Source organism: Panthera pardus, unplaced genomic scaffold (genome assembly GCF_024362965.1).
Source record: "Panthera pardus isolate Hobbes unplaced genomic scaffold, ASM2436296v1 HiC_scaffold_1, whole genome shotgun sequence".
In the NCBI taxonomy this organism is placed as follows: domain Eukaryota; kingdom Metazoa; phylum Chordata; class Mammalia; order Carnivora; family Felidae; genus Panthera; species Panthera pardus.
Genome location: NW_026526654.1, coordinates 54,759,961 through 54,786,730, shown reverse-complemented (window position 1 = coordinate 54,786,730; position 26,770 = coordinate 54,759,961). Strand labels below are relative to the sequence as shown.

General features: G+C 34.4%; 1 protein-coding gene across 6 annotated transcripts in view; it reads left to right on the top strand.

The window, feature by feature from the left end:
- Nucleotides 1–26,770, top strand: part of TDRD3 (tudor domain containing 3) — a 160,360-nt gene that overhangs the window by 125,376 nt on the left and 8,214 nt on the right. For 3 of the 6 annotated variants that reach the window (XM_019415591.2, XM_019415592.2, XM_019415598.2), the window contains one exon: nucleotides 10,455–10,540. The exons of 2 other annotated variants lie outside the window; for them this stretch is intronic. In XM_019415591.2, coding sequence (XP_019271136.2) covers nucleotides 10,455–10,540 — 86 coding nt within the window. Of the gene's footprint in view, nucleotides 1–10,454; nucleotides 10,541–13,718; nucleotides 13,799–26,770 lie in introns of all 6 variants that reach the window. One more of the 6 variants, XM_019415594.2, reaches the window with a different exon arrangement.

Here is a 26,770-nt window from a genome sequence, read left to right as displayed (position 1 = left end):
AAAAACACTTTAAATTATATATGAAGTCATGCTGCATTTACTACATATATGTTTATATATGTATACATACAGACTAACTATAATATCTGTTTAGTAATTACTTGATTTTGTTGCCAAATGTATGTCAATGTTCTGTGGTAATTTTGATGATGTAATTGAGAACAGTTGACTTCATGGAGTCCATTATATATAAGGGCTTATGTGACTTTATATAGATTCTCAGCTACATTTAGGCAAAAACGGAGGACAAGGCACATTAAAATTGGTTTCATAAAGTTTTTTTTTAACTTCGTTTTTCCACTTTATGGGTAGCTGTTAATAAACTTATCATTAGATGTCTAACTCGTTTCTGTTTCTCTAAAGTATCAAAATATACTATAAAATGGTATTATCCAGGCATTAGTCTTATCTTTGAAGTATACAGGTTTCTCTCAGTTGCTCCCTTTTAGTTTAGTTTAGTTTAGTTTTGGTCTCCTTACATTTTTCTGTCACCACCTCAGTGTCACCCACTCCCCTCACACACACAGCCCACCGTCCACTCTCCCCAAGATAAAGAAAACAACAACCAAAAGCCTAGTACCAGTAATTGTGCTTTGGGCCATGGAAATTTCTAGAAAATTTATCATTTTATATTTTATAGTATATTACTAATGACTCATAAGTTTAATTAATAGATCTTTTCCCTCACTCTCATTGTCTAAAGTTTAGCCACTTTTTCTCTAAAGGACTGAAATACCATCAATATCTAATCTACGCCTTTCTTTTAATGGAGAAACTTGATGTAACCATATGTTTGCCCTTTTGATTCTCCTATGACTGCTACTTTCATTCTCTTTTTCCATTAATACATCTTAATCTGGTTTTGATGGTAAAATTAATTATTTATTTATAGGTTATGTATTCCCAGAAGTTGAGTCCTTGTTTGCTATTTGTAATGTGCTCCCAAATGTGTTTAACCATTACAGTCAAAGTCAAACTAGAATTTTTACGTTCAGGTTTTTTTTTTTTTTTAAGAGGATTTGATAAGAGATTGATTTTATTCTTTTCTCCCTAGAGAAAAATTTAGTTTCCTTACTTCACTTCTTTTCTACTTCCTTTTTCTGTTTCAGGGTGGCCATAACTGATGAGCACATTGTCATTCCTCACTGTAGCTCTTCCATTCAAAGGTGTTTGCTACTGAGTGATCATTTTCTTTCTAGTCAGTGATTTTTCCTTTCCCCCTTTAATACCCCTCTTTCTGTTATCATTAATTTTTAAGTCAATGTAAACTTAGCTGGACAATAAATTTCACAGATGTCACAGTCCATGTAGTGTTTCTGAGCCAAGCAGTACTTTTCTACTTTCTACCCATTTGTGAATACTCATCTATTCTCTTTTCTAATTTTTTTTTTTTTTACTTATTTACTTTATTTTGCAGTCAACCTAAAAATCTTTTATAAGATGCTTGAAATATTTTACAGTGAGAAGCACGAGAGAATCACTAAATCTTTTGGAGATTCTGGTATTACTTTTCTGCTGTGATTGTTGATATTTTATGATTTTGCATAAGTTAATATGACAAATAAGTTGGATCATGAACATCGTTATTGGGGATAAGATCATTCTTCATTCTTTCTCTGCATGAGTAATTGACTTAGTTTGTAGAATCATCTCCTTGATATTCAGAAGCCACTAGCTTAACATATCTTCATCCATCTCCATTTTTTAAAAGTACATATGTGCATATATACATAAAAAGGCCCTGAAGAAAAGCTGTTTATGCGGTTGTCAATACATTTAGTGTAGAGTTGGTCTGGAGTTCTCTTGGCCTCTGAGAGTATTAATGTTGGGGTCTATGAGCACTTTTTCTTATTGTAACTGGAATTGTGGCAAGTTTTAAATTAAAGCAAAATATCCACTATATCAATAAGAGGATGATTCTAATTGGTAAACATACTAGAAAAATTAAAGGGCTGCAAAGGTACAGTGTTCATTCACCCCATGGATTGTGTAATTTTTAATTTTTAACTCTTGGTCTCTTTTTAATTGTGAAATTATATTTTATCTCTTAGAAGGTGTTTGTTTCTTATTGGTATAAGATTTGGGAAAAACCTCCTTTTCCTAAATGTAGCAGTGGTCATTCATTGAAGATGTTTCTAATAGTTTGCAGGAAAAACAGCCCAAAAGCCTGCATATAAACCAAAAGCTTTTATAGAAATCAGTTGCCTGTATTATCTATTAAAGGTGTAAGGATAAGTCATTAAATAAAAAGCATGAAATATTAAGAGACTCAATGACTAAGTTAATAGTCTCTCATATGGAAAATTAAAATAAAAATCTACCTATTACTTTAAGGGTTAGTATTTTTCTCACGAAGTTTAGGAATTATTTGCCTTTGCTCTCTACACTAAATACCTACTTTTCCCTTTCCATATGGATACGTATTTTTCCTTCCAGAACATATTCAGTGATGATATTTCAGATGGTGAAAATATATGTTCTGATTATGATTAAGTACTTTATTTCCTCCAAAATGATTTAGTAAACTTTTTAATAAGTCATCCTTGATTTTTTTTTGTTCTAGCTAGATTTCACCTGGTTCTTTTAGATGTCGTTAAATATTCTCTCTTAACTTTAACATATTTATTATAGTGAACTCTCTAACTATCACACATAATGTGGGGTTCATAACTTATTCTTAACTGGATAAATGCTCTTGCTTTTTTCCCCCAATGTTCTTTGAACATCATACGATTTTCCTTGTTTTTCCAAAGTAAGTGAAGCGTTAGGGAGTCTCATATTATTTATAAAATTATATAGGAAGAAAAGTATACATATATTATTTTATATTTCTGATTACTGTATGAGAAAACATTAGGGGCGAAGAAAACTGCTGTTTGTGTTTCCTGCAGGCCCTTTCCAAATTGGTTCCTTTTAACTCTAAAACTAATACCAGGAAACCAGTAAAAAGATGCCTCAGGCAATTTGGAATTATTGTAAAATACCCTGGTGCTGCTGCTCCGACAAACCTTTTGTGTTTTTAGAGTGTGGTTTCTTCTGAATTGCCTTCCTAAGCTTGTAGAGACACTTGTCAAGTCTTGATTTTCCAAGTATTTTTATGACCTGGATTCTATTGAGACTTTTATATCCCAAGAAATGTTTTAGAACTTGCTAGTTTCTAAACTTTCTTTTTATAAATTCATCGTATTTGCTTCTTAGTATCCGGAAATAATTATTGTTCAGCTATTGTTCCAAATAAAACCATTATGATTACATAGGTAATGCTTAGTTCCAAGGCCTTAACATACACATCATCTTGGTCATTAATTCTGGACAGATGGGTTGTTACTGCGTTTTAGATGATCATCCTGTTTTAAATGTTTTTCTGTATTCATATATTCAGAAATATTCTTTGCATATCTATTAGGTACTATGTAGGCTCTATTCTAAGTGAAGGATATATGTTAGTGCACAAAGCACACAAAAATCCCTGCCCACTGCACAAAGTTAGAAGAAAGTTATAGTTCCACTTATGTGAATCAAACTTAAATATCTCATGGGGGTCTTCATTCTTTCTTCTTGAAGTTTTAAAACAAAATGCGAGTGGAAAAAATCTTGTTTACTAAAGTTTTAATTAAGTAATGTTTAGGTCTTTATTTTATTCCACCGTAGTTTGAAGATAAAATTAACGTGGAAGAAAAAAGCATGACTTAATGAATTTTACTTGATTCAAAAATTCGTATCTATTTAAAAAGTAAAATTTGTTTTTAGGAGGATTTGGGTTTTGCTTTTTTAAATAATTATATGTATATATATTTCAGTTTTACTGTACTTTACAAAAGGAACTGTCGATCTGAACTTTTACTTTTGAAGTACGTTTGCACAAAATTTTATAATGACATCCTGGAATGCACATTTGAAAGTTATCTTTTCAAATTCAAATGACACTCACAAAAAGCTATAAATTATTCTACCACTAATAAAAATATTAAAAAGAAACATATTACCAAAAAACCCCTAACCTATTTAATGACAGAGATTGAAAGTTATGATACATAAATTAATGAGTTAAAATGGATCCTAAATGTATTAGAACAAGGTCATGTTAGTAATTTTAATGATGTAGTGATAAAGTTAGGCTATATCTGGGTTGTGTTTGATATTAAAAGATCATAATAGATATTAAAAAGAGGACAGTTGTTACCGAAATCATTAACTTCAAAGGAATATTAGAATTATGTAACAGTGAAGTTCTGCCAATTAGTAGCCAATAAAAAGTACAAGCACATATTTGATCATAGTCCAAAGGTTTTTCATTTTTGCTGATAAATTCTTAAATAAATTAGTGGGTATAATTTACCACACTTAAATTTCTGCATTAAAAGCATAAGTTGATTAAGGTCACTAAAATACTGAAATACATTTTCTTCCACCATACATATTTCGGGAAACTTTCCTTTCAAACATTGTCCTACAGGCCATGCCGATTTTGTTTTGTCTTGTTTTGTTGCAGTATAAACAGAGTTAGAATGAAACTGTACTGATAGCTTAGCCCAATTTAAGAACATATGGGTGATGGAATTTGGGGATTCCATGCAGTGTCTTCAAGCTTTGATTTCATAAAGTTTGGTTGTACTTGATATTCTTTATTTCTTCATCAATTGCTCAGCCTTTCACAATTCCCACCAGAGGTTGTGGATTACACAGAAGGACTTTACTGGAGATATGAAAGCTGCTGATGAAGAGGGAGAGATTATTCATTCATAAATGTGTACCATATACATAGAGATGTCAACTTCATACTGTTGGTATCTACCCCCTGAAGCCCAAATTTTGTTTGTGATAGCCAAACCTAACAGTTGATTATGAAAATGTTGGCATCTACGTTTGACCCTGCTATATTATTTAACAGAGACATTTTATTTCACCATTTAAATTAATCCTAAGAGAATAATAAACTAGATAATAATTTTAAAAACCTATACAAGAAGTACTGTTTGAATTTTGCTATTTGATAACTTCGTATATTGTAATCTACCCAAAGGAGCTATATATAAAGACATGTTTAAAACGTTTCTGGGTAATCTGAGGTTTTCTTTATTGAGCACTGAATGTACAGGTTATTTGCTTATGTCATGTTCCTTTTTTCTGAAGGTGAAATAACTTCCAAAGTGAAATAACATGGCAGGGTATTACCCAAGATGTGCCGTCTTTTTAAAATTATTATAGTCATACTAGTCAGTTTGTTTCTAACTTTAACTATAATTCATAAGACAATTTGAGCCTTACATTATTTGGTTATCAATATTAAGAATCAAGCTAGCATAACTGTTTGAAAAATCCACAGCAATTATTTTTGCATAAATGAATACCAGCAGATATGATGTTAATCTTTTATCCTCTAAGTCTCACCTTTATTAATAGCAACCTAAAGTGTGGTGCCCTGAATTATGATGTTTGTTAGTTAAAGTTAAAATATGTTGCTTTTAGATTTATGCCAAATATCCTCTGATTTACATTTCCCTTCAAAGTAGTCTTTAAGGAAGCATCATGGGGGAGAGCTGCAGCCAAAGGGTGCTGGGATTGTCAGGTGAACTGATTTTTTCCTTTGGCGTTTTTGATTTAGTAGGCTCAAGCCTTGTTCTCTTCGAAGTGTAAATTTTTGTTTTTTCGTTTATTTTACATACCAGGGCTTTTAAAATTGCCGTTTCAAACTGCACTGAATTTTACCATTCCTTTGCATATAATACAAAAGACTTGCTAATATACTTATTGCACAGAAAATAAAATAGTAAAATAAATGAATCTGAGGAATATTTTTGTTTTGTTTTATTTCTCTGTCCCAACGGTGTTACTCTTATACTGGGCATGTGCCTTGACTAGACACTTATGTCAGTATATTTTAAAGATTATTTTCAATCCGAAGAGGCATCCTTGAATTAAAAAAATACACACAGTTCTATTTCAGTTTCTAGTGAATTTCTGAGCCTCTTCCATCTGCACCTAAAGAAGCTGAAAAATAGTGTTGCGTTGTTGGACCACAGCACTTTCAGATGGAGCCCCTGCAATACATCTTTCCTCCCCTAAAGTCTGGGGTTGACCACACATATTGGATTGCATACCATAGGGGGTTGTCAACTGTCCTTTCATCTTGTGTCTCCGCTTAATACTGTTTTTGTGTATTCTTTGGTCATCTTGTTTGTTAGTCATCTCTCTCTGTTTTCATTTTTATTTCCAAAACATTCTTGTATCCTCTTGGCTTTTTTTTTTTTTTTTTTTTTTAACTGTTCTTTCTTTCCTTTCTTTCTTTATTTCACCTTTGGTAGGTGGTATCTCTTGATATATATGGACTACTTTTCCTATTGATCTTAATTTTCTGAACTTTACTGGATCTATGCTATTTACTCTAGAATCCTGTGTGATAGGCTTCACTAGGAAAGAGTGGAGTTTGATCTGTCTCCTTGTGAGAAATACTCTAATGTTGTAGAGCTTCCAATTCCATTAAACTTGGGAACTACTAGCAAGAGTTTTACACCTTGGCTTGAAATAACTCCCTTAGCAACCTGTCATTGACTGAGAGCACCATTCAGAAGGGAAAGGAAGTACTACAACAGTGAGTACATTTTATTTGCCTAAAAAAGAAAACCCATATGGTTTATTAAGAGTAAACATAGTTGAAGAGGCTCTATTTAAGCAACTTAGACCACTGTAAGAATACAAAAGTCATTAGTTTTTTGTGCAGATGGTTTTATGCCTAATCCATCTAGAAGGTGTGTTCTGAGAATATTAGTTCTGCTATTTAGTTAAATACATTTGGAAAATGCTGGGTTAAAAAAATTAAGCATGCTTTTTTTTTTTTTTTTTATGGGACCTCTTTGAGCCAATAACAGACTAATATGTATTTTATTGTATCTTGTTTTTCTCCATTTATTTAGGTCTTCTGTAATTTCCTTCATCAGTGCTTTGTAGTTAACATGCAACCTTGCTAATATCACTTATTGGATCTATGAGCTTATGTTCATTTGCTTTGAGTGCTTTTGTTTTTTATTTTTTTTATTTAGAAAATACTGTTGAACATTCACATCAGTTGATACATATTTTAATCTCTGAGAGAGATACTATGTATTGCTTCACAAACTTATTTGTTCATGGAACTTTTTTTTTAACCTGTTATAGAACCTGTTACAGAAAATCTATAGGACATATTTTGGAAAACGTCTTAGCTGTCTTGTTACCTTCTTTCTAGTTTTCAAATTTTCCCAGCTTTAAGATAGGGTGAAGATTTAGCTTTAAATATATTGTTTTAGATATTCCAAACTTCTTAAGAGGAACATAATATTATATTTTTATGTTATAAATAGAGACTAAATATATAGTAAAAGGCAGTTTGTCCTCAAACATGTTCTCTCATCTTATAACTCACTGGTCTTTTAATTTTATTTTAACTTAATTCTAATTCTAAAAACTTCTATTTATTAACATTTAGAAATTGTCATTTGTGGAGACTACCATTAGAGTTTTTATAATATCGCTGTCCTTCTCTGTAATTCTCACCCAATAACCTACATGATGTTTACATGTTCCAGCAGTAAGGCATTTTCATCATCTATTTGGGTTTTGAATTTGTTATTCCCCAATAAACTAGTCTAAGACAAAATCTGAAATCCCTTTTTTTGTTGTTTTTAAGATGACATTTCAAAAAGAAAGTGTCAAAGCAAGTTAATTCCAGTGGGTAAGTGAACATTGTTAAGCGAAGGAGATTCCTAAAAGACCAAAAATTCTGTTTTGTTTCAACATTTATATTGCTCTTTTACTAATAGGCTTGTATGTTCTAAAGCTTTTGAATAATATTGTTTTAATTAGTTGAAAGCTTGTTAAAAGCCTCCTGGAAAATAAGCAAGCTCTTATACTTAACTGCTCTTGATCTCCCTTTCTTCTTTTCCTGGTTACAACAGTTAAGTGAGGTGAATTGATAATCTTGGATAGAATTCCACAGCTCACTTGAGTGAACTAGAGGGGGAAATATTCTTATTTTAAGAAACCTGCCTTTTCCAGGCACTTATAATTATAAACAAGGGCAGAATTTATGGTTGGATAATAGCTAGTGAGAGTGCAAAAGAACTCTTTAAATAAGTGGTAGATATATACTGTAAGTACCAGCTCTTTTAGAGCTTGAAGGGATTAGAATTTTAAGTAAGCACATGAACGGGCTTGATAACTAAAACAGTAGAAGGAGGTCAGAAATTATGTGTTGATTTATGATTTATGGATGATTTATGTAGTCTTGGTGGGCACCTTTATTAGTGAAGAGTCCTCTGTCAGACATCAGGCCTAAGCGTAATAGTCTAATATGATAGTTTTCCAATACATAGTCTTTGAATGCTTTTTGTAGCAAAGCTACTTCAGAAAATAGATTGCCCTATATACCCAAAGGATTAAAAGGATATAAGAGAAGTAGAAGATAGATTTCCTTCCTTCCAGAAACCACCTAATAAATATTAATAAGGCCTCCATCAGACCTAGATGGTTCCAGTCTGGGAACCATTGTTGGAATGGTTCTTGATTACAATTTTGTTATGCATGTTAAACGAATAGGATAGCATGAAGGAGGGAAGTGGGAAAGGCTAACATTGACTTTTCAAAACTAGAATAACTTTAAAGACGTTTTATTGACACTTTTATCTTGCCTGAAGTATGCTCATTTTTTCCCAGATCATGTGATTAAAAAATTAGGGTAAGCCTTTTTGGTCATGCTTAACCAACAACTTACTATATAAAGTAAGATATTAGAAGTCAGTTTAATTCTGTTTCTTTCTGGTTCAAATTTTAAAATGTATGGGCTTGTGTTCTTCTTTTTTTTTTTTTTTTTTAATGTTGGAAACCATTTTTGGTACTATTTAATGAATGATTTTAGGAGAATATAATGATCATTTTATCTTGAAGAGACTAATGTAAATAAAGCTTAAAATAATGTGGAGAAAATATACTAATTTTTTTCTTACCTCATAAAATCATTAGATAATATAAATATTATTATTATTAGGAATTCCTGAATTTGACCATCAGTATTCAAAAGAATGTTAGACTTAGATTTTTCAAATATGTAATTGAAGTCTTAAAGCAAAGGGAAAAGGGAGGCATATCAAAAGCTTGAAAGTATTAGTACTTACTCGAATTTTTTTGTTTATTCTAGGTAAACTTTTTTTCTTCTTCTTCTATTTTGTTCATTTTCTGTCCTTTTCCTCTTCCCCCTTACCCAGACTCTTCTTCCTTGTCCTCTTCCTCTTTGGTTTTGTGTCTGAGTATTTGCCTTTTTATTCATCTTAAAGGTTTCACGTGGCTTTTAACTATTAGATTGGGTATGTTCCATCTCAGACAAGACTGATCCTCAAATGAAGTGTGGTTAAATAGAGCATTTTTCAAGTTCAGAAAACCTTTGAAAGCTTTGGGAACAAATGAATTGATATCCTTGGTTGATCTTTTATAAGCCCTGATTATAATTGATGCTTACTTAGCACCTAGACCTAACTGACACAAGTTCTCATAAATGCAAAGACTGTTAGAGACAGATGTACTGGAGCTGAGTACAAAAAGATCTAGAAGTGATAAAAAGTTGGTTAAATGCCAAGTTGATTTAAATTGTACCCTTGTATTCTTAGGAAATAAGAAAAGAAAAAAATTCTCATTGAATATATTTAAAACTTATTTGAAATGTAAGCAATCAAGATGAGAAATTAAAATACATAATTCTTTAAGAAAAATTAAGGAACTATTCAAGAAACTAGGTACTGAAAACTCTAAACTTTGTCATAGAAAGTTAATTATAAAAGGCTACATTAAAGACCTTTTAGATATAATTTAGAAATATGAGATTTACATCTCATTTATAAGAAGATGATACATTTTCCTATTAATTTGTTGAAAATACTTGGCTATAAAAAGTCTGAATATTCTGTCCATTCTAATGATTATAATTGCTTTAATGACAATAATCACTGAGGGAAGATGATTAAAATAGAAAAAAATGGCCATAGAGTAGGGTTAAATATATATTTGGTATCTGGGTTCTTAGGTATTTTTCAAAATAATTTTTATAATGGTATAATTTAAAAAGGTTTGACTCAAACTGCTAAACAAAACATTTCAAACAAACTGCTTTGAATAATTTCAATTATAAAAAATTTTTTTTTACTTTCTGAAGTGAGAATTACTATACTTTGAGATTCCAGTAAATTTCACATCAGTGGCAAAGTACTGCCAAAATTACTTCTGACATCATTTACTACTTAGTGCTATTCTTGAGCCCGAGCCTGAGAAACATTTTCAGATTCTGTGTGCTGTATCCTGAGAGAATTTGATGCAAAGAGGCCACTGCAAGAGTTACATGTCTGTTCTGCTTGGCCTTTAAAAGAAGGGGAGAGGGCAAGGCTGGTCTTGAGCATATTACTTCCACCTCCCTTTTGCCCCTGCTTCAGCTCCAGGGGAGCTGGAAATGCACAGGAAGAATCAGAAGACCTGGGTCGAGTCCCGGCTCTGCCACTTACTACCTAAGTGACTTTGGGTAAGTTACTTAATATCTCTGGGTCTCAGTTTCAGTACAGGGTTGTCGTGAGGATTAAGTAATACGATCAATGGAAATGTGCTTTGTAAACTCCCAAGGTATATAGAAACATACATTTCTATCATTGTAACCTTGGCCTTCTTCCCTGTTGTTCCATAGTATAGTGTCCTCAGCTATGTTGTTTTTAAAGCAACCCAAAATGACTTAATTCCTTTTGCTTCTCCCTATGTCCTCTCCATGTTGGAATTCTTATTCCTATCTTCTGCATGCTTCAGAGTTAAATATTCTAAGAATACAAAACCAGTCTAGTTAAATTAATTTCACCATGAAGTGTAGATGACTGTTACCGCTTCTTACCTTTCACACTCCTACCTTTCTCCTTTATTCTTCTCAGAATTATGTGCTTAGAAACGTGAAGAATCTACTGCATGAATATTCAGACAGTGTTGGGGAGCAATGTTTTGGCAGAGGGAAATCCTATTACCTTAAATCCTATGACCATGAATTAGTAAGGTTGACTGGGAAAATGGGAATATGATTGTGCCTCTAGTCCTTTCTCTGCGGGAAAAGAGATGCAAGGAGTTTGGGATTTAAAAGCTCTTGAGAAGTCTCACTGAAAACCTAGACTTGAGGTGTAATCATAGATGGGAAAAGGGATTGAATGACCATAACTCTCAAAGAGTTATATCTGACTGGGCCTCATCTTTGCTTCTCAGTAAAGTAAGTTCTAGCCCACCCTCAGCCAAACTATGCTCATAATGCCTAGGATCTTTTCTGGGTGCTCGGTGTATAGAGGCTATGTGGAGCTAAGGAAGGAAAGAGAACTTGCCTTCTGGATCACATCTGGTTCCAGATCAAGGGATCTTTATGAGGGCGTAAAAGAGCTTAAATCTCTACCTGGTCCAGCCCTCCCCGTAATCTAAGAATGCTTGATCTGGCTATGTGTAAATAATAACAATAATAGCCACTTGCCGTGAACTGCTTGCCATTAATGCCTAATTATCATGGATCACAATAACAGTTAATCATGCCATGATTAGATTAACTTTCTTAAAGATTTTATTTATTTTCTTTTGTTTTTACAGCCTTGACCTTTTGACTTATGCTCAATATGGTTTCTTGCTGAAGTAGCAGTGTCATCTTTCATAACTAAGAATTAGAAATATTGAACTCTAGGAGTATTCAAATGCAATTGAAACAATTACATGCAGGGTTAAATGTATGAGTTGGTGGGGAAAAATTAGGTAAAGCTCATGCTGGCAAGGATGCAGTGATGTGAATACTCTTAAACATGGCCAACGGCAGTGTAAATTGATGTAATCCTTCTGATTTTTTTCCAAGCCTAAAGAGTGTTTAAAACCAATAATCCCACAGTTGTTAATCTCTCCTAGGGAAAGAGCAAAGGAAATAAGCTAATTGCTGAGAGATGATCATTGCAGCATTGTGATAAAAACTAGAAGTTACCTAAATGCCTAACAATAATAAGAGAATGGTAAAATAAGTGATCTTCCAACTAATGGATGAAATATGATAGAGCTGTCATAAAAGATCATTATGAAGTCTGTAATGTCATGGGAAATATTTATGATGAGTGAATAAAGCCAATTTATAGATTTGGATGAGAATACATTCAAGGTAATGGCTTAGTGTAGTAGAATTATGTGTGTCTACATACACTTTTTTCAATTTTATAAACTTTCTGTCATTTTGTATTATGATTTTTTATTTGAAAAAGGAAAAGCAAGCAAAATAAAATTAGCAGGAAGGAAGTTGATCATAATTAGGGAATTTTAGTCTTAAAAATCCCTAAAATTTGCAAAAAGGATCTGAAAATATGAGAGTTTAAAAAAGTATGAGAAACAAAACATCACCTTTTAATTTTTAATTTTGCCTTTGCCTTCAGTGAGGTTAATGGCAATGCAGTTATGGTTTTTTCATGATAAAATACCATGGTCTTTAAACTTGTTCCTGTCTGTAATTAGTAAATGAAAACAACTGAACAAATAGAGTTACTTCTGCAAAGTCTTATCACCTATTTTCATTCTGTCCATACAGCCTACTCCCCAATTCCTTGCAAAATTCTCCCTTAATTATACTGTTCCCAAGATGCTTACACACCTTCAGAATTCAGGCTCTCCCAAGTGCTTTCAAATACAGAGCAAAATACATTTCTCCTATGAAATGTTTCTTTAATCTGTACTTACCTACCATTCATAATTTTAGGAATATGTTACTATGTAGTTATAATATTTTGTTTGACTCTTTGTCCCTGGTTAGCATTTGATATGTTATTAAAATATTAAGTAAAAAGTGAAGTTTTTATTTTGAGGTTTTCTTATAATTTCAAATATGTATCAGTCTATTCCACCAGCCTGTTTCTTGAGCACTTGTTATGTGGCTTTACCTCTCCACCCAGAACAGTGGTGAGCACATTTCCGTAGAATGATTATGTGCTAGACAGTGGAAACACACAGATGAGCAGTCTCTGCCCTCAAGGAGTCACAGACTAGCAGAGGAGCCCAGCAAGTAAGCCAACACCTGTTCATCCTGAGCAGAGCACAGAATACCTAACTGAGTCAGGAACCAATTCATGGAAGAATCAAGGCCTTCCCTGACTATTCCTGTTATAAAAACAGCAGTGTGCCATCACACAAATTCTCTTTCCCCTTTGCCCTGCTTTATTTTCTGCACATCTTGGTCCTGCCTCCAACCCCCAAAGTGAAGTCAGTGTGAGAACACTTTGTCTCAGCTAATTCTTCAGCATTCAGAACAGTACCTGAAACATAAGGGGCTCCCAATAAATATTTGTTAACTCTGGATGAATGAAGTTTGATGTGAATCTCGAAAGTCGTGAAAGGAACTTAGAACTTAGTTTGGGAAAAAAAGGGAGGAAAGTAAGAAAACAGAGTAACCAGGGAAATTCTAGAGGGCATGGTAGGGTGAGGTATGTTGGCAACAGTACAGGTGGGTGTAGTAAATGTCAGTAGACGAGGCTGCCAAGGCAGGTGGGGTCAAAGCGTGAAGAGTAAGGTGGGTTATGGTGAGGAGTTTGAATTTTATCCCTCAGAATAGGAACTATGGAAGGATTTTAGGCAGGAGAGTGTCATATACATTTCTCCTATGAAATGTTTCTTTAATCTGTACTTACCTACCATTCATGTGATCTTTGATTTAACAGATTGTTGCCTGGTATGGAAAATGGGTTTCAGTGAAAGCAGAGAGCCTGGAGACCAGTGATTGCAATAGTTAAGGCAAGAGGTGAGACCCTGGAGTTATCAAAATTTAGGCAAAATTAAAGAGTATGGGTAAGACTGCCTAGAGAAAGTGTGCAAAGAGAAAAACAAGGACTGGAGTCAGACTTCTGGGGAATTCGTTAAGGGGTGGGGAGAGGCATTAGGAAAGTCTGGCCAGGGAGGACAGGGGTTTGGCCAACAGGAATGACTGCTGAATCCATAAAATATAATGCTGGAAACATCAAGGAAGATAAGAACTAAAAAGTACCTAGTGGATTTGGCAATCGATAGGTGACTGGTAACTGTAGAATGCATTTCCAGTGGAATTGGTGCAGGAGGATCGCAACTTAGCGTTTCTTGAGAATGGGCAAAAAGAAAATGAAGTGTAGGCTACTTTTAAGACCTTGGTTGTGAAGATAAAGAGCATAGAGGATGAGAATAAAGAGTAAAGGAGCTCAAGGGAAATGCCCAAGCGTGTTTACATCAAAGGCACAGTGAAGCAAAGAAGGAAGGAGAAGTTGTAAAAATGGGAATAAAGATTTTTAAGATCCCAGGCCATGGTAAGAAAGTGGGGCACAATAACGTGATTTCGCGTATGTTGAGGAACACTAGAGAAAGGAGGAGAAAGAAGTAAATAAAGATGTGGGCGAGGTTAAGTTGTTGGGTTTCAGGGAAGGAAGCTGAATAACTGTAATGAACTCTCTTCTCTATGAAGTAAAATCAGGTCATCAGTTGAAAGTAATGAGATCAAGAAGAGGTGATGAATTTTGAAGAGCGAGGTAAAGATTCAGAGACTGCCCAGGAATATGACAGAGGGAGTTAACCAAGAATGTATTTTCACAGCAGAAGTTTTCAACCCTTAGTAAAAGTCATGTGTAAAGCCTACTGTGACAGTTCATTCTCAGTTTCTAGTCTTTTAGTACAAGAAAAGTATAAGTGGATATACAAATGAGAAGAACTTTCCATGTTTATTAAACAGAAACTAACAGTTAACTCCTAGCCAATTTTCGCTAGAGGTTTTTACTAGGAACCTGATATTTGAAAGTCTGCACAAACATAATGACTATATTATTGCTCTATGACCTCAGCAAAGTTTAGTATTGGAAAATGCCCTGTGAAGGTGGATTTAAGCATACCATTAACATTAATACAATCCTAGGAATGTTAACAAAGTTTCAGGGCTTCTTTTTTTTTTTAATTTTTTTAATCTTTATTTATTTTTTATTTTTGAGAGACAGAGAGAGACAGAGTGTGGGTGGGGGAGGGGCAGAGAAAGAGAGAAAGACACAGAATCTGAAGAGGCTCCAGGCTCTGAGCCATCAGCACAGAGCCCAATGCGGGGCTGGAACTCACAAGCCGTGAGATCATGACCTGAGCCGAAGTCGGACGCTCAACTGACTGAGCCACCCAAGTGCCCCAAAGTTTCAGGGCTTCTTGAGCTCATCTTGATGCCAGGCAGTGATATATTAAATAGATAAAAATGTTAATTAGGTACTTGAACATTCTAAGACACAGTGTGTGTGTGTGTGTGTGTGTGTGTGTGTGTGTGTGTGTGTACACATGGGAGCACACGAAAGATATTAGTGTTTTAAAAGCTGTGATAGTTACTACATTGTTCATTTAGAGAACAAAATAAGGTAAGAAAATTTTTTAAAAACTGCTGTTTAATCTGGTGAGACCTCATCTGTCTATTGACCTGTCCACCTGTTACTGACTGATTCATGGAGAAAGATTTTCCTTACATGGACATGGTTTTAAATAAGGAATTTTTGTTAATGTTCATCACGGTTTTTGCATGACAGTTGTAAAGAGTTGACACTTACTAGCTATGGAAGTATAAAACAGAATCCAAATAAGAAACTAAGTAATCCTGTTAAGAACATATACTCTTCACAGTTTTGGAGTTAATTTATAAACTACCATGGGATACTCTTGTTCTGTCACCAAAGGGGATGGCTCATCATGGACATACCACACCACAAAATTGATAGAGTTTCTAAAAAGAGCCTAAATAACTTATAGTCTCTCGCTAAGACCAGAGAGAGCTTAGAAAAATAGTCTGTCTCAAGTTTATGCTGCTGAATGTGATAAACACTCAAACAGAGAAGCATAATACTACTACTACGTGAGGCATCAAATTCTGAAATTAAGGAACATCCCTTATTTAAAAAAAATTAAAGTTCTTAGGTAAAGTTAAGTATACATAATTGATAATTAAGTATACAACAGAATTATTTGTGTTAATCCAAGCCCCTGAGGATAAATATCTTGGAACATGTAATAGTTTGTATTGGTACACTTTACTGCTTTATTATATTCTCCTTCTCATAGTCATGTTCTCGGGAGTGCTAATGCTCCCGTCTGTAGATACCTAGGTGGGGAACATTAACTTGGATGAATTTTATAAAGACAATTTCTATATTTGGTAGGCTGATAGGATTTGCCCTGGTAAAGAAGTTTGCCTCTGGGTTCCTTTCTTCACTGGAAGAAAAATGAGTATGTTGCTAATTGACCAGATTCTCAGCCTCTCTTTTATATTTGACATTGGTTATTAACACCGATAATTGTAAGAATCACTTTGGAAATGTAAAGTGCCACCTGGAGGCTCATTTAGCATTGCGTGTTAGGTTTTTAACTTCTATAATTCACTAAGATAATATAGTCAAATTGCTTGACTCGAACCACTGAAAGAAAAACTGTTTATGTTTTATGTGGCATTATAAAGAATAGAACTTTACATTTGTGAAGCATTAATAATAGCACACTTTATCGAACACTTAATTTTGTACCAGACATGATTCTAAGCTCTTTATTTACTTTAATTCATGTAAAGTATAGTTGCTGCTTATGAAGAGTGTAACCACCTCACTGTCTTTTGTTCTCTCAATTGAGTCCTTCAGAGTAGATAGCATTATGGATAATTGGTGCTTTACAGGAGGAACTGTGGCACCTAAGTGTTATTATATCTACTTTATTTTATTAATTTCACGATGTGCTTAAAATGCAACTTAGATGGAAAGCACCTGATTTTTATCTTTTTGTATAAACTTCGAAGAGTTTAACATGAACAATCTAATTCTCTTGTTCAGCCTCTGCATCCACTGGGATGTGTGAAAAGAGCAGCATAACCTGGGCAAGATATATCCTCTTTTTTAGCCTGAGGTTTGTTTTCTCTTCTGAAAAATAGCAATAAAAATATGCAATTTGATAGGGTTGTTGTAAGGATCATAGTAGCTGTTCAATAAGCGTTTTGTTCAGTCATTGAATGATTGAAACGCCTCACACATAGGTTTTTAATTACTGTTGGTTCCATTTCTTTAGTTTTCTTTCTAGGCTGTGGAAAGAGCAGCTTTCCTTCACTGCCCATCTCTTTAAAGTGACGTTTGTTGATCCTGGATTGCAACATCAGCAGCTACTAATTGGAACTTTCAAATCAGGAGTTGGGTGTCCATCCCAAATTATCCCTCTTCAAAGGAAAACCAGACTGCTTCCCTGTCCCATCTTTTTCTTCAAATGAATTCCTTTTTCTTTTATACTTCTTTTTAAAATGTTCTTTTCTATTAGGATGTTACTAGTATAATGAACTTCTGTATTAGGACTTTTAAAATGCAATCCTAATATAAAAATCCACAAATCTTTTAAAAGTAAACTAGTTTTTCCCACAAACTAAAAGAACTGTGTTCTTTTAAGCTAATAGTATTGCCTGCAAAGCTATAAAATTTCCATCATTTTCCTAATGCAAAACCATTTTCCTTCACACTTTTGAAGTCCTATGTTTGCAACAGCCTTCATAAATTGGCGACCCCTATCCTGACTCTGACACAAACCTGCTCAGCCCATCCTGCTGTCGGTGTACCTGCTGCTTGCCATTGACAGGATTCTTGTCAAAACCGGGGATTGCATAAATTAGTGTTTAACCCTGGACAGGCTTTTTCTCATTTCAGTTCAGCTTTTAAAAGACTGTCGTGTCCTTATTCATATGTAATGAAAGTGAAATTTGACTACCATCATACACTTTATACTTTCAGAGTTTGTAAACTCTGAAGAGCATCATAAACATTCCTAGTCTTACTGATTTTTTTTTTTTGTTAAGCCTTAATTAGTAATCCTCAGTTTTACAAATTCCTGTACAAAAATGACATCATCACTAATTGTCTACTGGCCTTTCCTTCTAGTCCAGAGGACCTACTTGCCTTACTTTTTACTTTAATAAGCAGCTTACATCATGTGTGTGTGGTGGGGGGGGCGGGGGTGGTGGTGGGAGAGAGAAGAGAGGAGTATTAAGTTGTGTAAAGGAATATAAGTTAAATAATCTTACGGATGAATTTAGAATTATTAAAAAATGGATTGTTTTACCTTGATTCTTTTCAGAAGGGCACATATTAAGTGTTTGAAAAACCTAAGAAAATCTTTTGACTCCGTAATACTTCCTAACTTGTCCTTGCTGTCATTGTTCCACCGTGACTCTATGGACAAGGAGAAATAGCTTCATTCTCGAACAAGGAGAACAAAACACATATTTAATAAGAACAAATATGTATTATGTTCTTCTTTTGTACAAGATGATGAGCAAATTACCCTCAAGAGTATATTATCAGTTCTCCCAGCCTGTGTTGAACATCTAAAACAGAGTTCCTGAATTTCAGTAAACTGGAAATAGTATTATTACAGGAAAATATAATATGTTTAATAGCCTTGATTAAATCAGGTGATATATGCTGTCTAATTTTCCTTTACCTGAGTTGACAGAGATAAGTTTCTCTCCCTTATTATTCTTAGAGAAAATCTTTGTGATACCTTTCTCTTTCTTCAACTATCTAACCGTCAAAAATGATTGAGAAGGTCTCCTAAACTTGGAAAGAGAATGATTTTTTTTTTTAAAGCTAATTCCTCATATACTGAACATTTTGAAATCTCAATGGGAGGAAAAGAAATCCATAAATTTAAGCATACTGAAATCCACAAATTTAAGCATAGTTAACACCAAGATGAAATGTTATTTCTCTACTAACTTACTGAGGGAAAAGGGAATAAATGGTTGAGAACGTGAAGGTTAGAGTCCTTACGTTCAAGACTTCACTATAATTGGAACACTCATACACCAGACCACCATGTATAACTCTTGAACTGCATTAACCAATTTAATATCTTCAGGAACCCTATGAAATAATTATTAGCATTCCCATTTTACATACACGGGAAACTACAAATACGGGTTCAGAGTCATGAAGTAACTTGCCTAAAATCTTTGAGCTAGTAAGTTACAAAGCTGATATTCAAGTTTTGGATTCACTGACACCATCACACATGATCCTACGTTTTACCTGTAAATGAACGTAGATGGTACCAAACTATTTGAGGATTTTTGTGGGAGTTTAATGAAATAGTATATATAAAAATATTCAGCATTGTAAGTAAATGTGTACTTCAATATGTGATACATTGTTTTGATTAAGGTATCTTTCAAACAGTTTATTCAACCTTAATTCTCATGAATTTAGAGAATTTTGAATGGAAAAGTGAAGACATATGTGGGTAGAAGTATCAGCTGGAAAGTATCTTACATAGGGCAGAAAAAAAATCAACTTGTTCCTTTCACTTACTATTGTGTTGCTAAGAGAATTTAATCTCAAACCGAGACTCTCTTTTTATCCTCTAAATTTCCCTGGAATCTAGTTTTAGGATTATACTACATTTTAGCCATCTGTTTAGGTCTTACCCTTTTAGATAGTAGTCCTAATTTTCACTATTCGAAAGAAAGAGAGAGGAAGGAAGGAAGGAAGGAAGGAAGGAAGGAAGGAAGGAAGGAAGGAAAGAAAGAAGGATCACCAAATCACCATTTGTCGGAAAAACTGACTTAATATTATATATTCAGAATACACCAATGATAATACTGTGCCAAAATAATATCTTTCATTAGTGTATGGATTTCAATTGCGATGAAATTTAAGACCTTAGATTGGGGAAATAATTATTTTCAAATACAGAATGATATAGACCTACGAGTAGGTTATAGGGACTCTGCTTGATGACAAGTACAATATGAACAAGTAGTGATTGAGCAGCTGCTGAAAACATTAAAGCAAGGCTAGATTGCACTAATAGATTTATATAGAGTTTGTTCACTATGGGAAATAATAGTATTATGTTCCAAGCAGACTTTACATGGAATATTATCTGAAAACTAGGTTCTAAAGAATAGTAACTATTAAAGTGAAATAAAAGAAAAGACATTGAAGATGTTGGAAGATTCTAGAAATAATAGTATTTGACAAGTGATTCCAAGAGCTGAGTCTTTCCTTCTAGAAAGTAGAAGACTGAAGAGAGATATAATACTTGTTTTAAAATAGCTTAAAATCTTTCATATGGCAAAGGAAACATACTCAACTAGAAATGTAGGTGGGACTTCTAGAAATGCAGATTTGTACTTTGTTGTGCAGAACAGAGAGCCTAAAAGAGCCTGAGTACCCCTCACCAGAGTTACCTGAAGGCGGTAGGTGGATCTTGTACTGAGATCAGATCACTGACTCCTGTAGTCCTTCTACAGGACTTTGTTAACTGGCCTGTTAACGGATAAGGGTTTCTAAACATCTGTTATTATGGTTCACTAAAGAGAAATATTTTCAGTTCATTATGCAGACTTTGTTAGTATGGGTTTTTAGGTATGAATGGGATTTAAATGTATAATGATGTTTGTCACATTGGGCCGCTATCTGCTTGAAGATTTAAGTGTTTAACTTTTTTCCTGTCAGTCTTCCTTTATGTTCATTAAGGGGGTGAACACATCAGCAATGATTTCATTTCTTTGTTATTAGGCATGGCGACTTTTTTCTTATAGTTAAATAAAGCATGTCAAGTCACGTGTCCCCTCCCTCCTCCAAACTTCCATACTTTTTAATGGCAAAGATCTGGCCTATATTTCCTCAATTTGACATGGAGGTTTTTTTTTTCTATTTCTGTTTCCTAAATCTGTATTACACGTCACTGTAGCATACCATAAGTGTTTGTCTCAGGTGGTCAGTTACATAATATGCATCGGGCTGACTTTTAGAGTAAGAAGTGCTCTGGCATTATGGTGCAGAAATCATTACTTTCAGAGAAAGAATTGGTTAACCCATCTTAAATTGTGTTATATTAGCCTGCCCATTTAAGATGTAAAAATGATATAAATTATGAGAGCGAAATGATTAACCACTTGTGATTAGTGCTCATATGTCTTGACCATAAGATATTCTAAAACATTGGTTGCTTTTGCATAAATAATTTGTAGGCATTGACCTAAAAACAGATCAACATAGATAGGCATTGTCTATTATGAATTGTCATTGCTGTACAACTTTTTAAATAGTGTTTCTAACTGGTTCCTTTTTATAGCATTTACCAAAATTTAAAGGGTATGATCTAAAGGCAAGATATTCAAAGAGACTGATCACATTAACTTATTTTTGGCTTCCTCTTAAAATGTTCAGATTTTATGCAAATCGTGTCTATAACTTTTGACTGATTTTCAAGAGTGCTTCTTTGCCAGTTTCCTCCCCTTTTTTGTTCTATTTTCCTTTTTTCTCTATAATAAATTAAAAAAAAAAATACCTCCCAAAGAAACAAAACCAGTGGTAACAATAGAATTAAACTATTAACAATTAAACAAACTATTCATTTTAATGTGTAGATCATTTTTTTTTAATTTCAGTAGATAAAAATGGCAAGTGTGTGGCAAGAATCTTCCTCCTTGCATTGGCTCTTTCATTTTTTTTTTTTTCCAGTGACTCTTCCACTTTCCTTATCTGCCCAAAACAACCTGAGGAATAGCAGCAAACTTCCTAAATTTTAGCAAAGTCTGTGAGTCTAGATAGTTTAATTGAAGTGGGCACATATATTGTATTGTCAAAGGGTTACTTACTTCACAACAGTAGAGAACATAGAAGGCTTATTTGATAAACCCTTCCTAAGTATTAAAACGTCATACAGTTCTCCATGTAAACCTATGAGTTCATTAGTATTTTCTGTGTGAGAAAACTGAGACCAAGAGAAGTTGAGTAACATGCCTCAAAGTGGTAGAGGCTAAACTGAGACTCAGATCTGACTTAAGAGACTGAGGTCTCAAATACCCATGTCATGAAGTATCTCTCAAGGAAATCTTTGAGTACATCGGCATATCTGGGAGCAGGATATGCTCCGTACCTTGATTTCTGGGCAAGCTTTTGGAATCTTTTTAATCTTAAGCTAAAGCAGCCAATGAGTTTTAGAGAGGTGCACATTTTTATAAAACATATATTCATTCTTTGGACCTCACTGTAGTATTTCAGCAAAGATTATGACCAGTAAATGATGTTTGTGCTAGGACAGAGACCTCGGGACAGAGGCCATCCGTTTACTTAAAAGTGATCTTAAGCTAGCTATTAGAAAAAAGTAAGCCAAACTGTCTGAAGCAAGATATGTAAATATGCACTATGTGATGCAATGGAAAAGACTTTGGAGCAGACAGCCCGGAGTCTTATTCAAGCATGGCCACTTATATAGCTTTGGGTAAATTACTTTGTTTCTTCATCTGTAGAGAGGTGAGATTAGGTAACTCAAAGCACTGTTACAAGGATTAAATGAGATAGAATGCAAAATGCCAGGCACACAATGGAATAAACATCCATTTCCTTTTTCTCTGTTCCAAGTTGTAAATAAACTCAGGTGTGTTTTTGAATGTAGGAGTGTCTGTACTTTCGCAATTTGGTAAGGGTGACATGTTTACTAGTCTCTTTTTCATATCCTCGTAGTTAAAATATGGATGGAACATTTTGAAGTTCAGCTCAATTTCCTTAAGTGCCTAAACTGCCAAAAATGGCTTGTCTACTTTATATTAAAGGGTCGGTGATCTTAATGAAATTAGAGGAGGGACTGTGATGAAGAGTACGGTGTTTGCTTTTACTGTCATTTAAACATCTAGTTTTCTTCTGTGTTAAGTTAGTTGTCTTATGTAGGTTGTGCTCTAGCTGGCAGGGCATGGGGTAAAATCCTTGAACTAAGATTTCTGATAACTTCCTAATATAGCATCATCAACAATTTCAATTTTTGTATAAATCTAAAAAAATATACTCTTTTCTGAAAAGATCAGAACCACAGTGAAATGTCTCATTTTTCTCCTGAAATCCTGTGTGATACAGGAATGAAAGCATTGGGTTCTGTCGGCCATGCATTTTGGAACAGCTGTTTAGTAATTAGATCAGATTGAATCAGATTATTATTATTTTTTTTTTTTTTTTGGTCTTGAATCAGTATTTTTCTTTTCTGCTATAAAATATCTGGTTTAAATAAAATATTCTTGGACATGGTACGTATTAAAGGGATGATCTTAGATCTGCTCTGAGGGAAGGGGAGACTCTAATTCTAAGTGGTATAATTCTAAAATGGTATCTTCTTTTACCCAAAGTTTCAAACATAGAGAAATTAGTCTATTACAAAATTACTTATTTTGGTTATATATGACACTCTCATATGTTAGTGAAACTTGAGATTTTTTTTTCCTCACCTAGGTGCAGAAGGTTTTATTACCAAATGAGGCATTTAATTCATTGAAGTCAAAAGAAGTGTTTAGATTTTCTCTGTGATAGAAGGCAAAGGCAAAAGGGTTCCGAACTCGGAGTCAGAGGCCTACTTTTTGGTTCCTCTTCTTCCACCAGCTCACTTTCTTTTTTTTTTTTTTTTTACGTTTATTTATTTTTGAGACAGAGAAAGACAGAGCATGAACGGGGGAGGGGCAGAGAGAGAGGGAGACACAGAATCGGAAGCAGGCTCCAGGCTCCGAGCCATCAGCCCAGAGCCTGACGCGGGGCTCCAACTCACGGACCGCGAGATCGTGACCTGAGCTGAAGTCGGACGCTCAACCGACTGAGCCACCCAGGCGCCCCACACTTTCTTATATTCATCAAGTCAGTCCACCCAGCTAGTTCCCCGTGTTCAGCAGAGGCTGAACTAGATGGGGCTAGTTTTTGTGCCATAGGGAGTTACAGAGCTTGGAGGGGCTGAGGAAGAGAAAGCCAAGGGGATACTGCTTGCTAACACATGTAAAATACTCACTGTAACCTGGGCCCATCTACTTTAGGGTGAAATTCTATATAAAATTTCATATGAAGCCAGAGTGCCACATTTACCCAAAATATAAACGATAATTCTGATATATATATTTTTTAATGTAATCTGCTCCGTTCGAGTATCTCCAATTCCTCTTCCAATTCTGGCATTCATTATAACTATATTCCTCACCCTCATTCTTTGGGAGCAGAGTGAAAGACAGGACTGTGAGTCAGAAGACTTGTGTTCTAGCTCAGGTTACGGTACTAATTCCTTGAGCAAATAATAGTTTTTAGGTATTTGGATTACTGTTCTTTACAGAAACTTTCTGTTTTATAGAAAACAGTTTGTGGTTCCAGGCTACCACAAGCCTGGTTTGTTTTGTGATACAGCTGTAAATATTCAATTGGAACATATTTCTTAAACAAGAATAATTGGTAAATTAAGTTCAGCGTTGATCATAATACATGATTCTAGTGGGCACAGATGTTATAACCTTCACAGAAAATAAAAAACCAATCCAGCTTTTACTTTCAATTTTAAGTCACTCTAATATACTGGAATGTTAGTTTAATTGATTTAAAATAGGTTACTTAAAAATATTTTAAATTCTTCTTTATATGATTTTTTGTTCTTGTTTTTGAATGGGGCAGAGATACTTTATTTCACCTGTTTGGACTGTAACATAAAATCAAAGGTCAGAGTTTCAGTGGGGATGAAGAGGAAATGTTATAAATATCCAAGGTATAATCAAAATTGAGCACAACCTAAAAATCAATTCAGAAAGCTCCATAAACTTCAAAGTGGCTTTCACACATTAATTCATTCTCCTGGCATCCCAAGGATGAAAGCAGTTTAATTGTCATATTCTAGTTACTGATAACCACAGGAAGAATCTGAATGGATTGAAATGTGCCATTTTATTAATAAGGTATGTCAAGAAACATTTTATCAAATATTAAGGATCCACGACATCATCAGCACTATTCAAGGCACAAAGTATCCCACTGACATGGCCTATTTTACAGCCTATTTTTTTTAATATACTTCATTTTTTTAGAACAGTTTTAGATTCTTTGGAAAGGAAGATACAGAGACTTCCCATATGCTCCCTGCCCCCCACCCCTACACACAGCCTCCCCCATTATCAACATCTCCCACTAAAGTAATGCATTTGCTCAGAGTCTGTGGTTTACATTGGGCTTCATTGTTGGTGTGTACATTCAGTGGGTTTGGACAAATGTATAATAACATGTATCTACCATAATAGTACCATAACACAATGGTTTCACTACCCTAAAAATCCCCTGTGCTCTGCCATTCATCCCTCTGTTCTCCCTTACCCTGGACAACCTCTAATCTTTTCACTGTCTCCATAGTTTTGCCTTTATTACATGATGTTTTGGGAAAGCAAGTTTGTCTTTAACTTTTGTTTAGGTTTTATATTAAAATGAATTTATATTTCTATAAACTGGCTACAGAAGCTCACCAGGCAGGCAAAAGGTGGCCTGGAAATTCACAGGGTGAGTGACTCATATGTGAATCACTGATAGAGATATGTACTCATTAATATTTCATTATTCAAAGTATCCTAAATTTCAAGGCTTGTTGTTGAGAGTACATGGTGTTCTTTTCATATGCTGGATTATGTTTTTGTGACTACTATACAAATTCTGTGAGAAGGAACTGACTAGAAGAAATTTTATTAAATTACACACAAAATACCTATTAAAAGATGTGTGACAGTAGTAATAAGTTTTTCTAAGTTTTTTTATGAAGAGAATTGCCATCCCTGCTCCCCACTCTCACCAACCAAATAATCTCTGATTGTCTCCTCACAGAGTCATGGTTGTGGGAAAATGCCGAAGGAATGGTAATTTAAGAAGATATATGAATATGTCAGTGAAGCAGAGGAAAATGTGGCATTGTTGGCAAATAGAGCCCCCTCCCCCCCGCCCCACAACAAAATTTCCATAGAGATTTGGGTTAGCGTTTCAGCCTTAGAGACAGACAAGAAAGGTGGCAAACCCAAGCTTCCTGAATTTCAGAATTATTTTCCAGGCTGGCACTTAGGAGTAGGAAGTTTCCTCCTCCTCCCTTGGCCTAGCCCAGGGTTTCTCAATTCTGGCACTGATGGCATTAGAACTGGGTAATTCTTTGTTGTGTAGGCTGCCCTGTGCCTTTTAGAATATTTAGCAACATCGTTGGCCTCCACCCGTTAGATGTAGTAACAACTCGCCTACACCTTACCCTCTCACTTTGTAACAACCAGAAATATCTTCAAACCCACTAGATGCCAGTAGCATCCCTCAGTTGTAGCAACCAAAAATGTCTCCAGACAGTGGTTAAGGTCCCCTGGGGGGCAAAAAATCACTTTCAGTTGAGAACCACTGATCCAGCACCTTCCTTAAAATACTCATTTGTATGGTTCACCTTGTTTTTTCATTTTTTTAATTTTTGTTTTGGGGTTTTTTTGGGTTTTTTTGTTTGTTTGTTTTTTGATTTGTTATTTTTGCACTTCACCTTGTAGAACAGAGAACCCTACCTCTATTTAAATGTTGCATACCTTTTACTGAGGTATGATTCAGGTTCCGAGTGACTGATTTCCAATGAGCTTTTGTACCAGGGCTCATTTATAAATGAGGGAAGATGTATTTGTGTTCTCACTCCAGATACAGTGTATGCTGAAGATCATACTCAAGAAAGATGTGACCTGTCAAACATGTTTCATAGGTGAAGTTGTCATCTCCTTTTTGCACTGGTCCTGGGACTTTTTATTTTCTTCAAACTGTCATTCCGTTCATGCTTGATGACACAGTGATTATTGTATTTTATATCTTCTTAATAAAAGGAGCAATAAACTAGTAAATATTGGCATGAAAAGAGGATGCATTTTGAATCTTAGTTATATAGTATTTTTAAACCAGGTTTAATC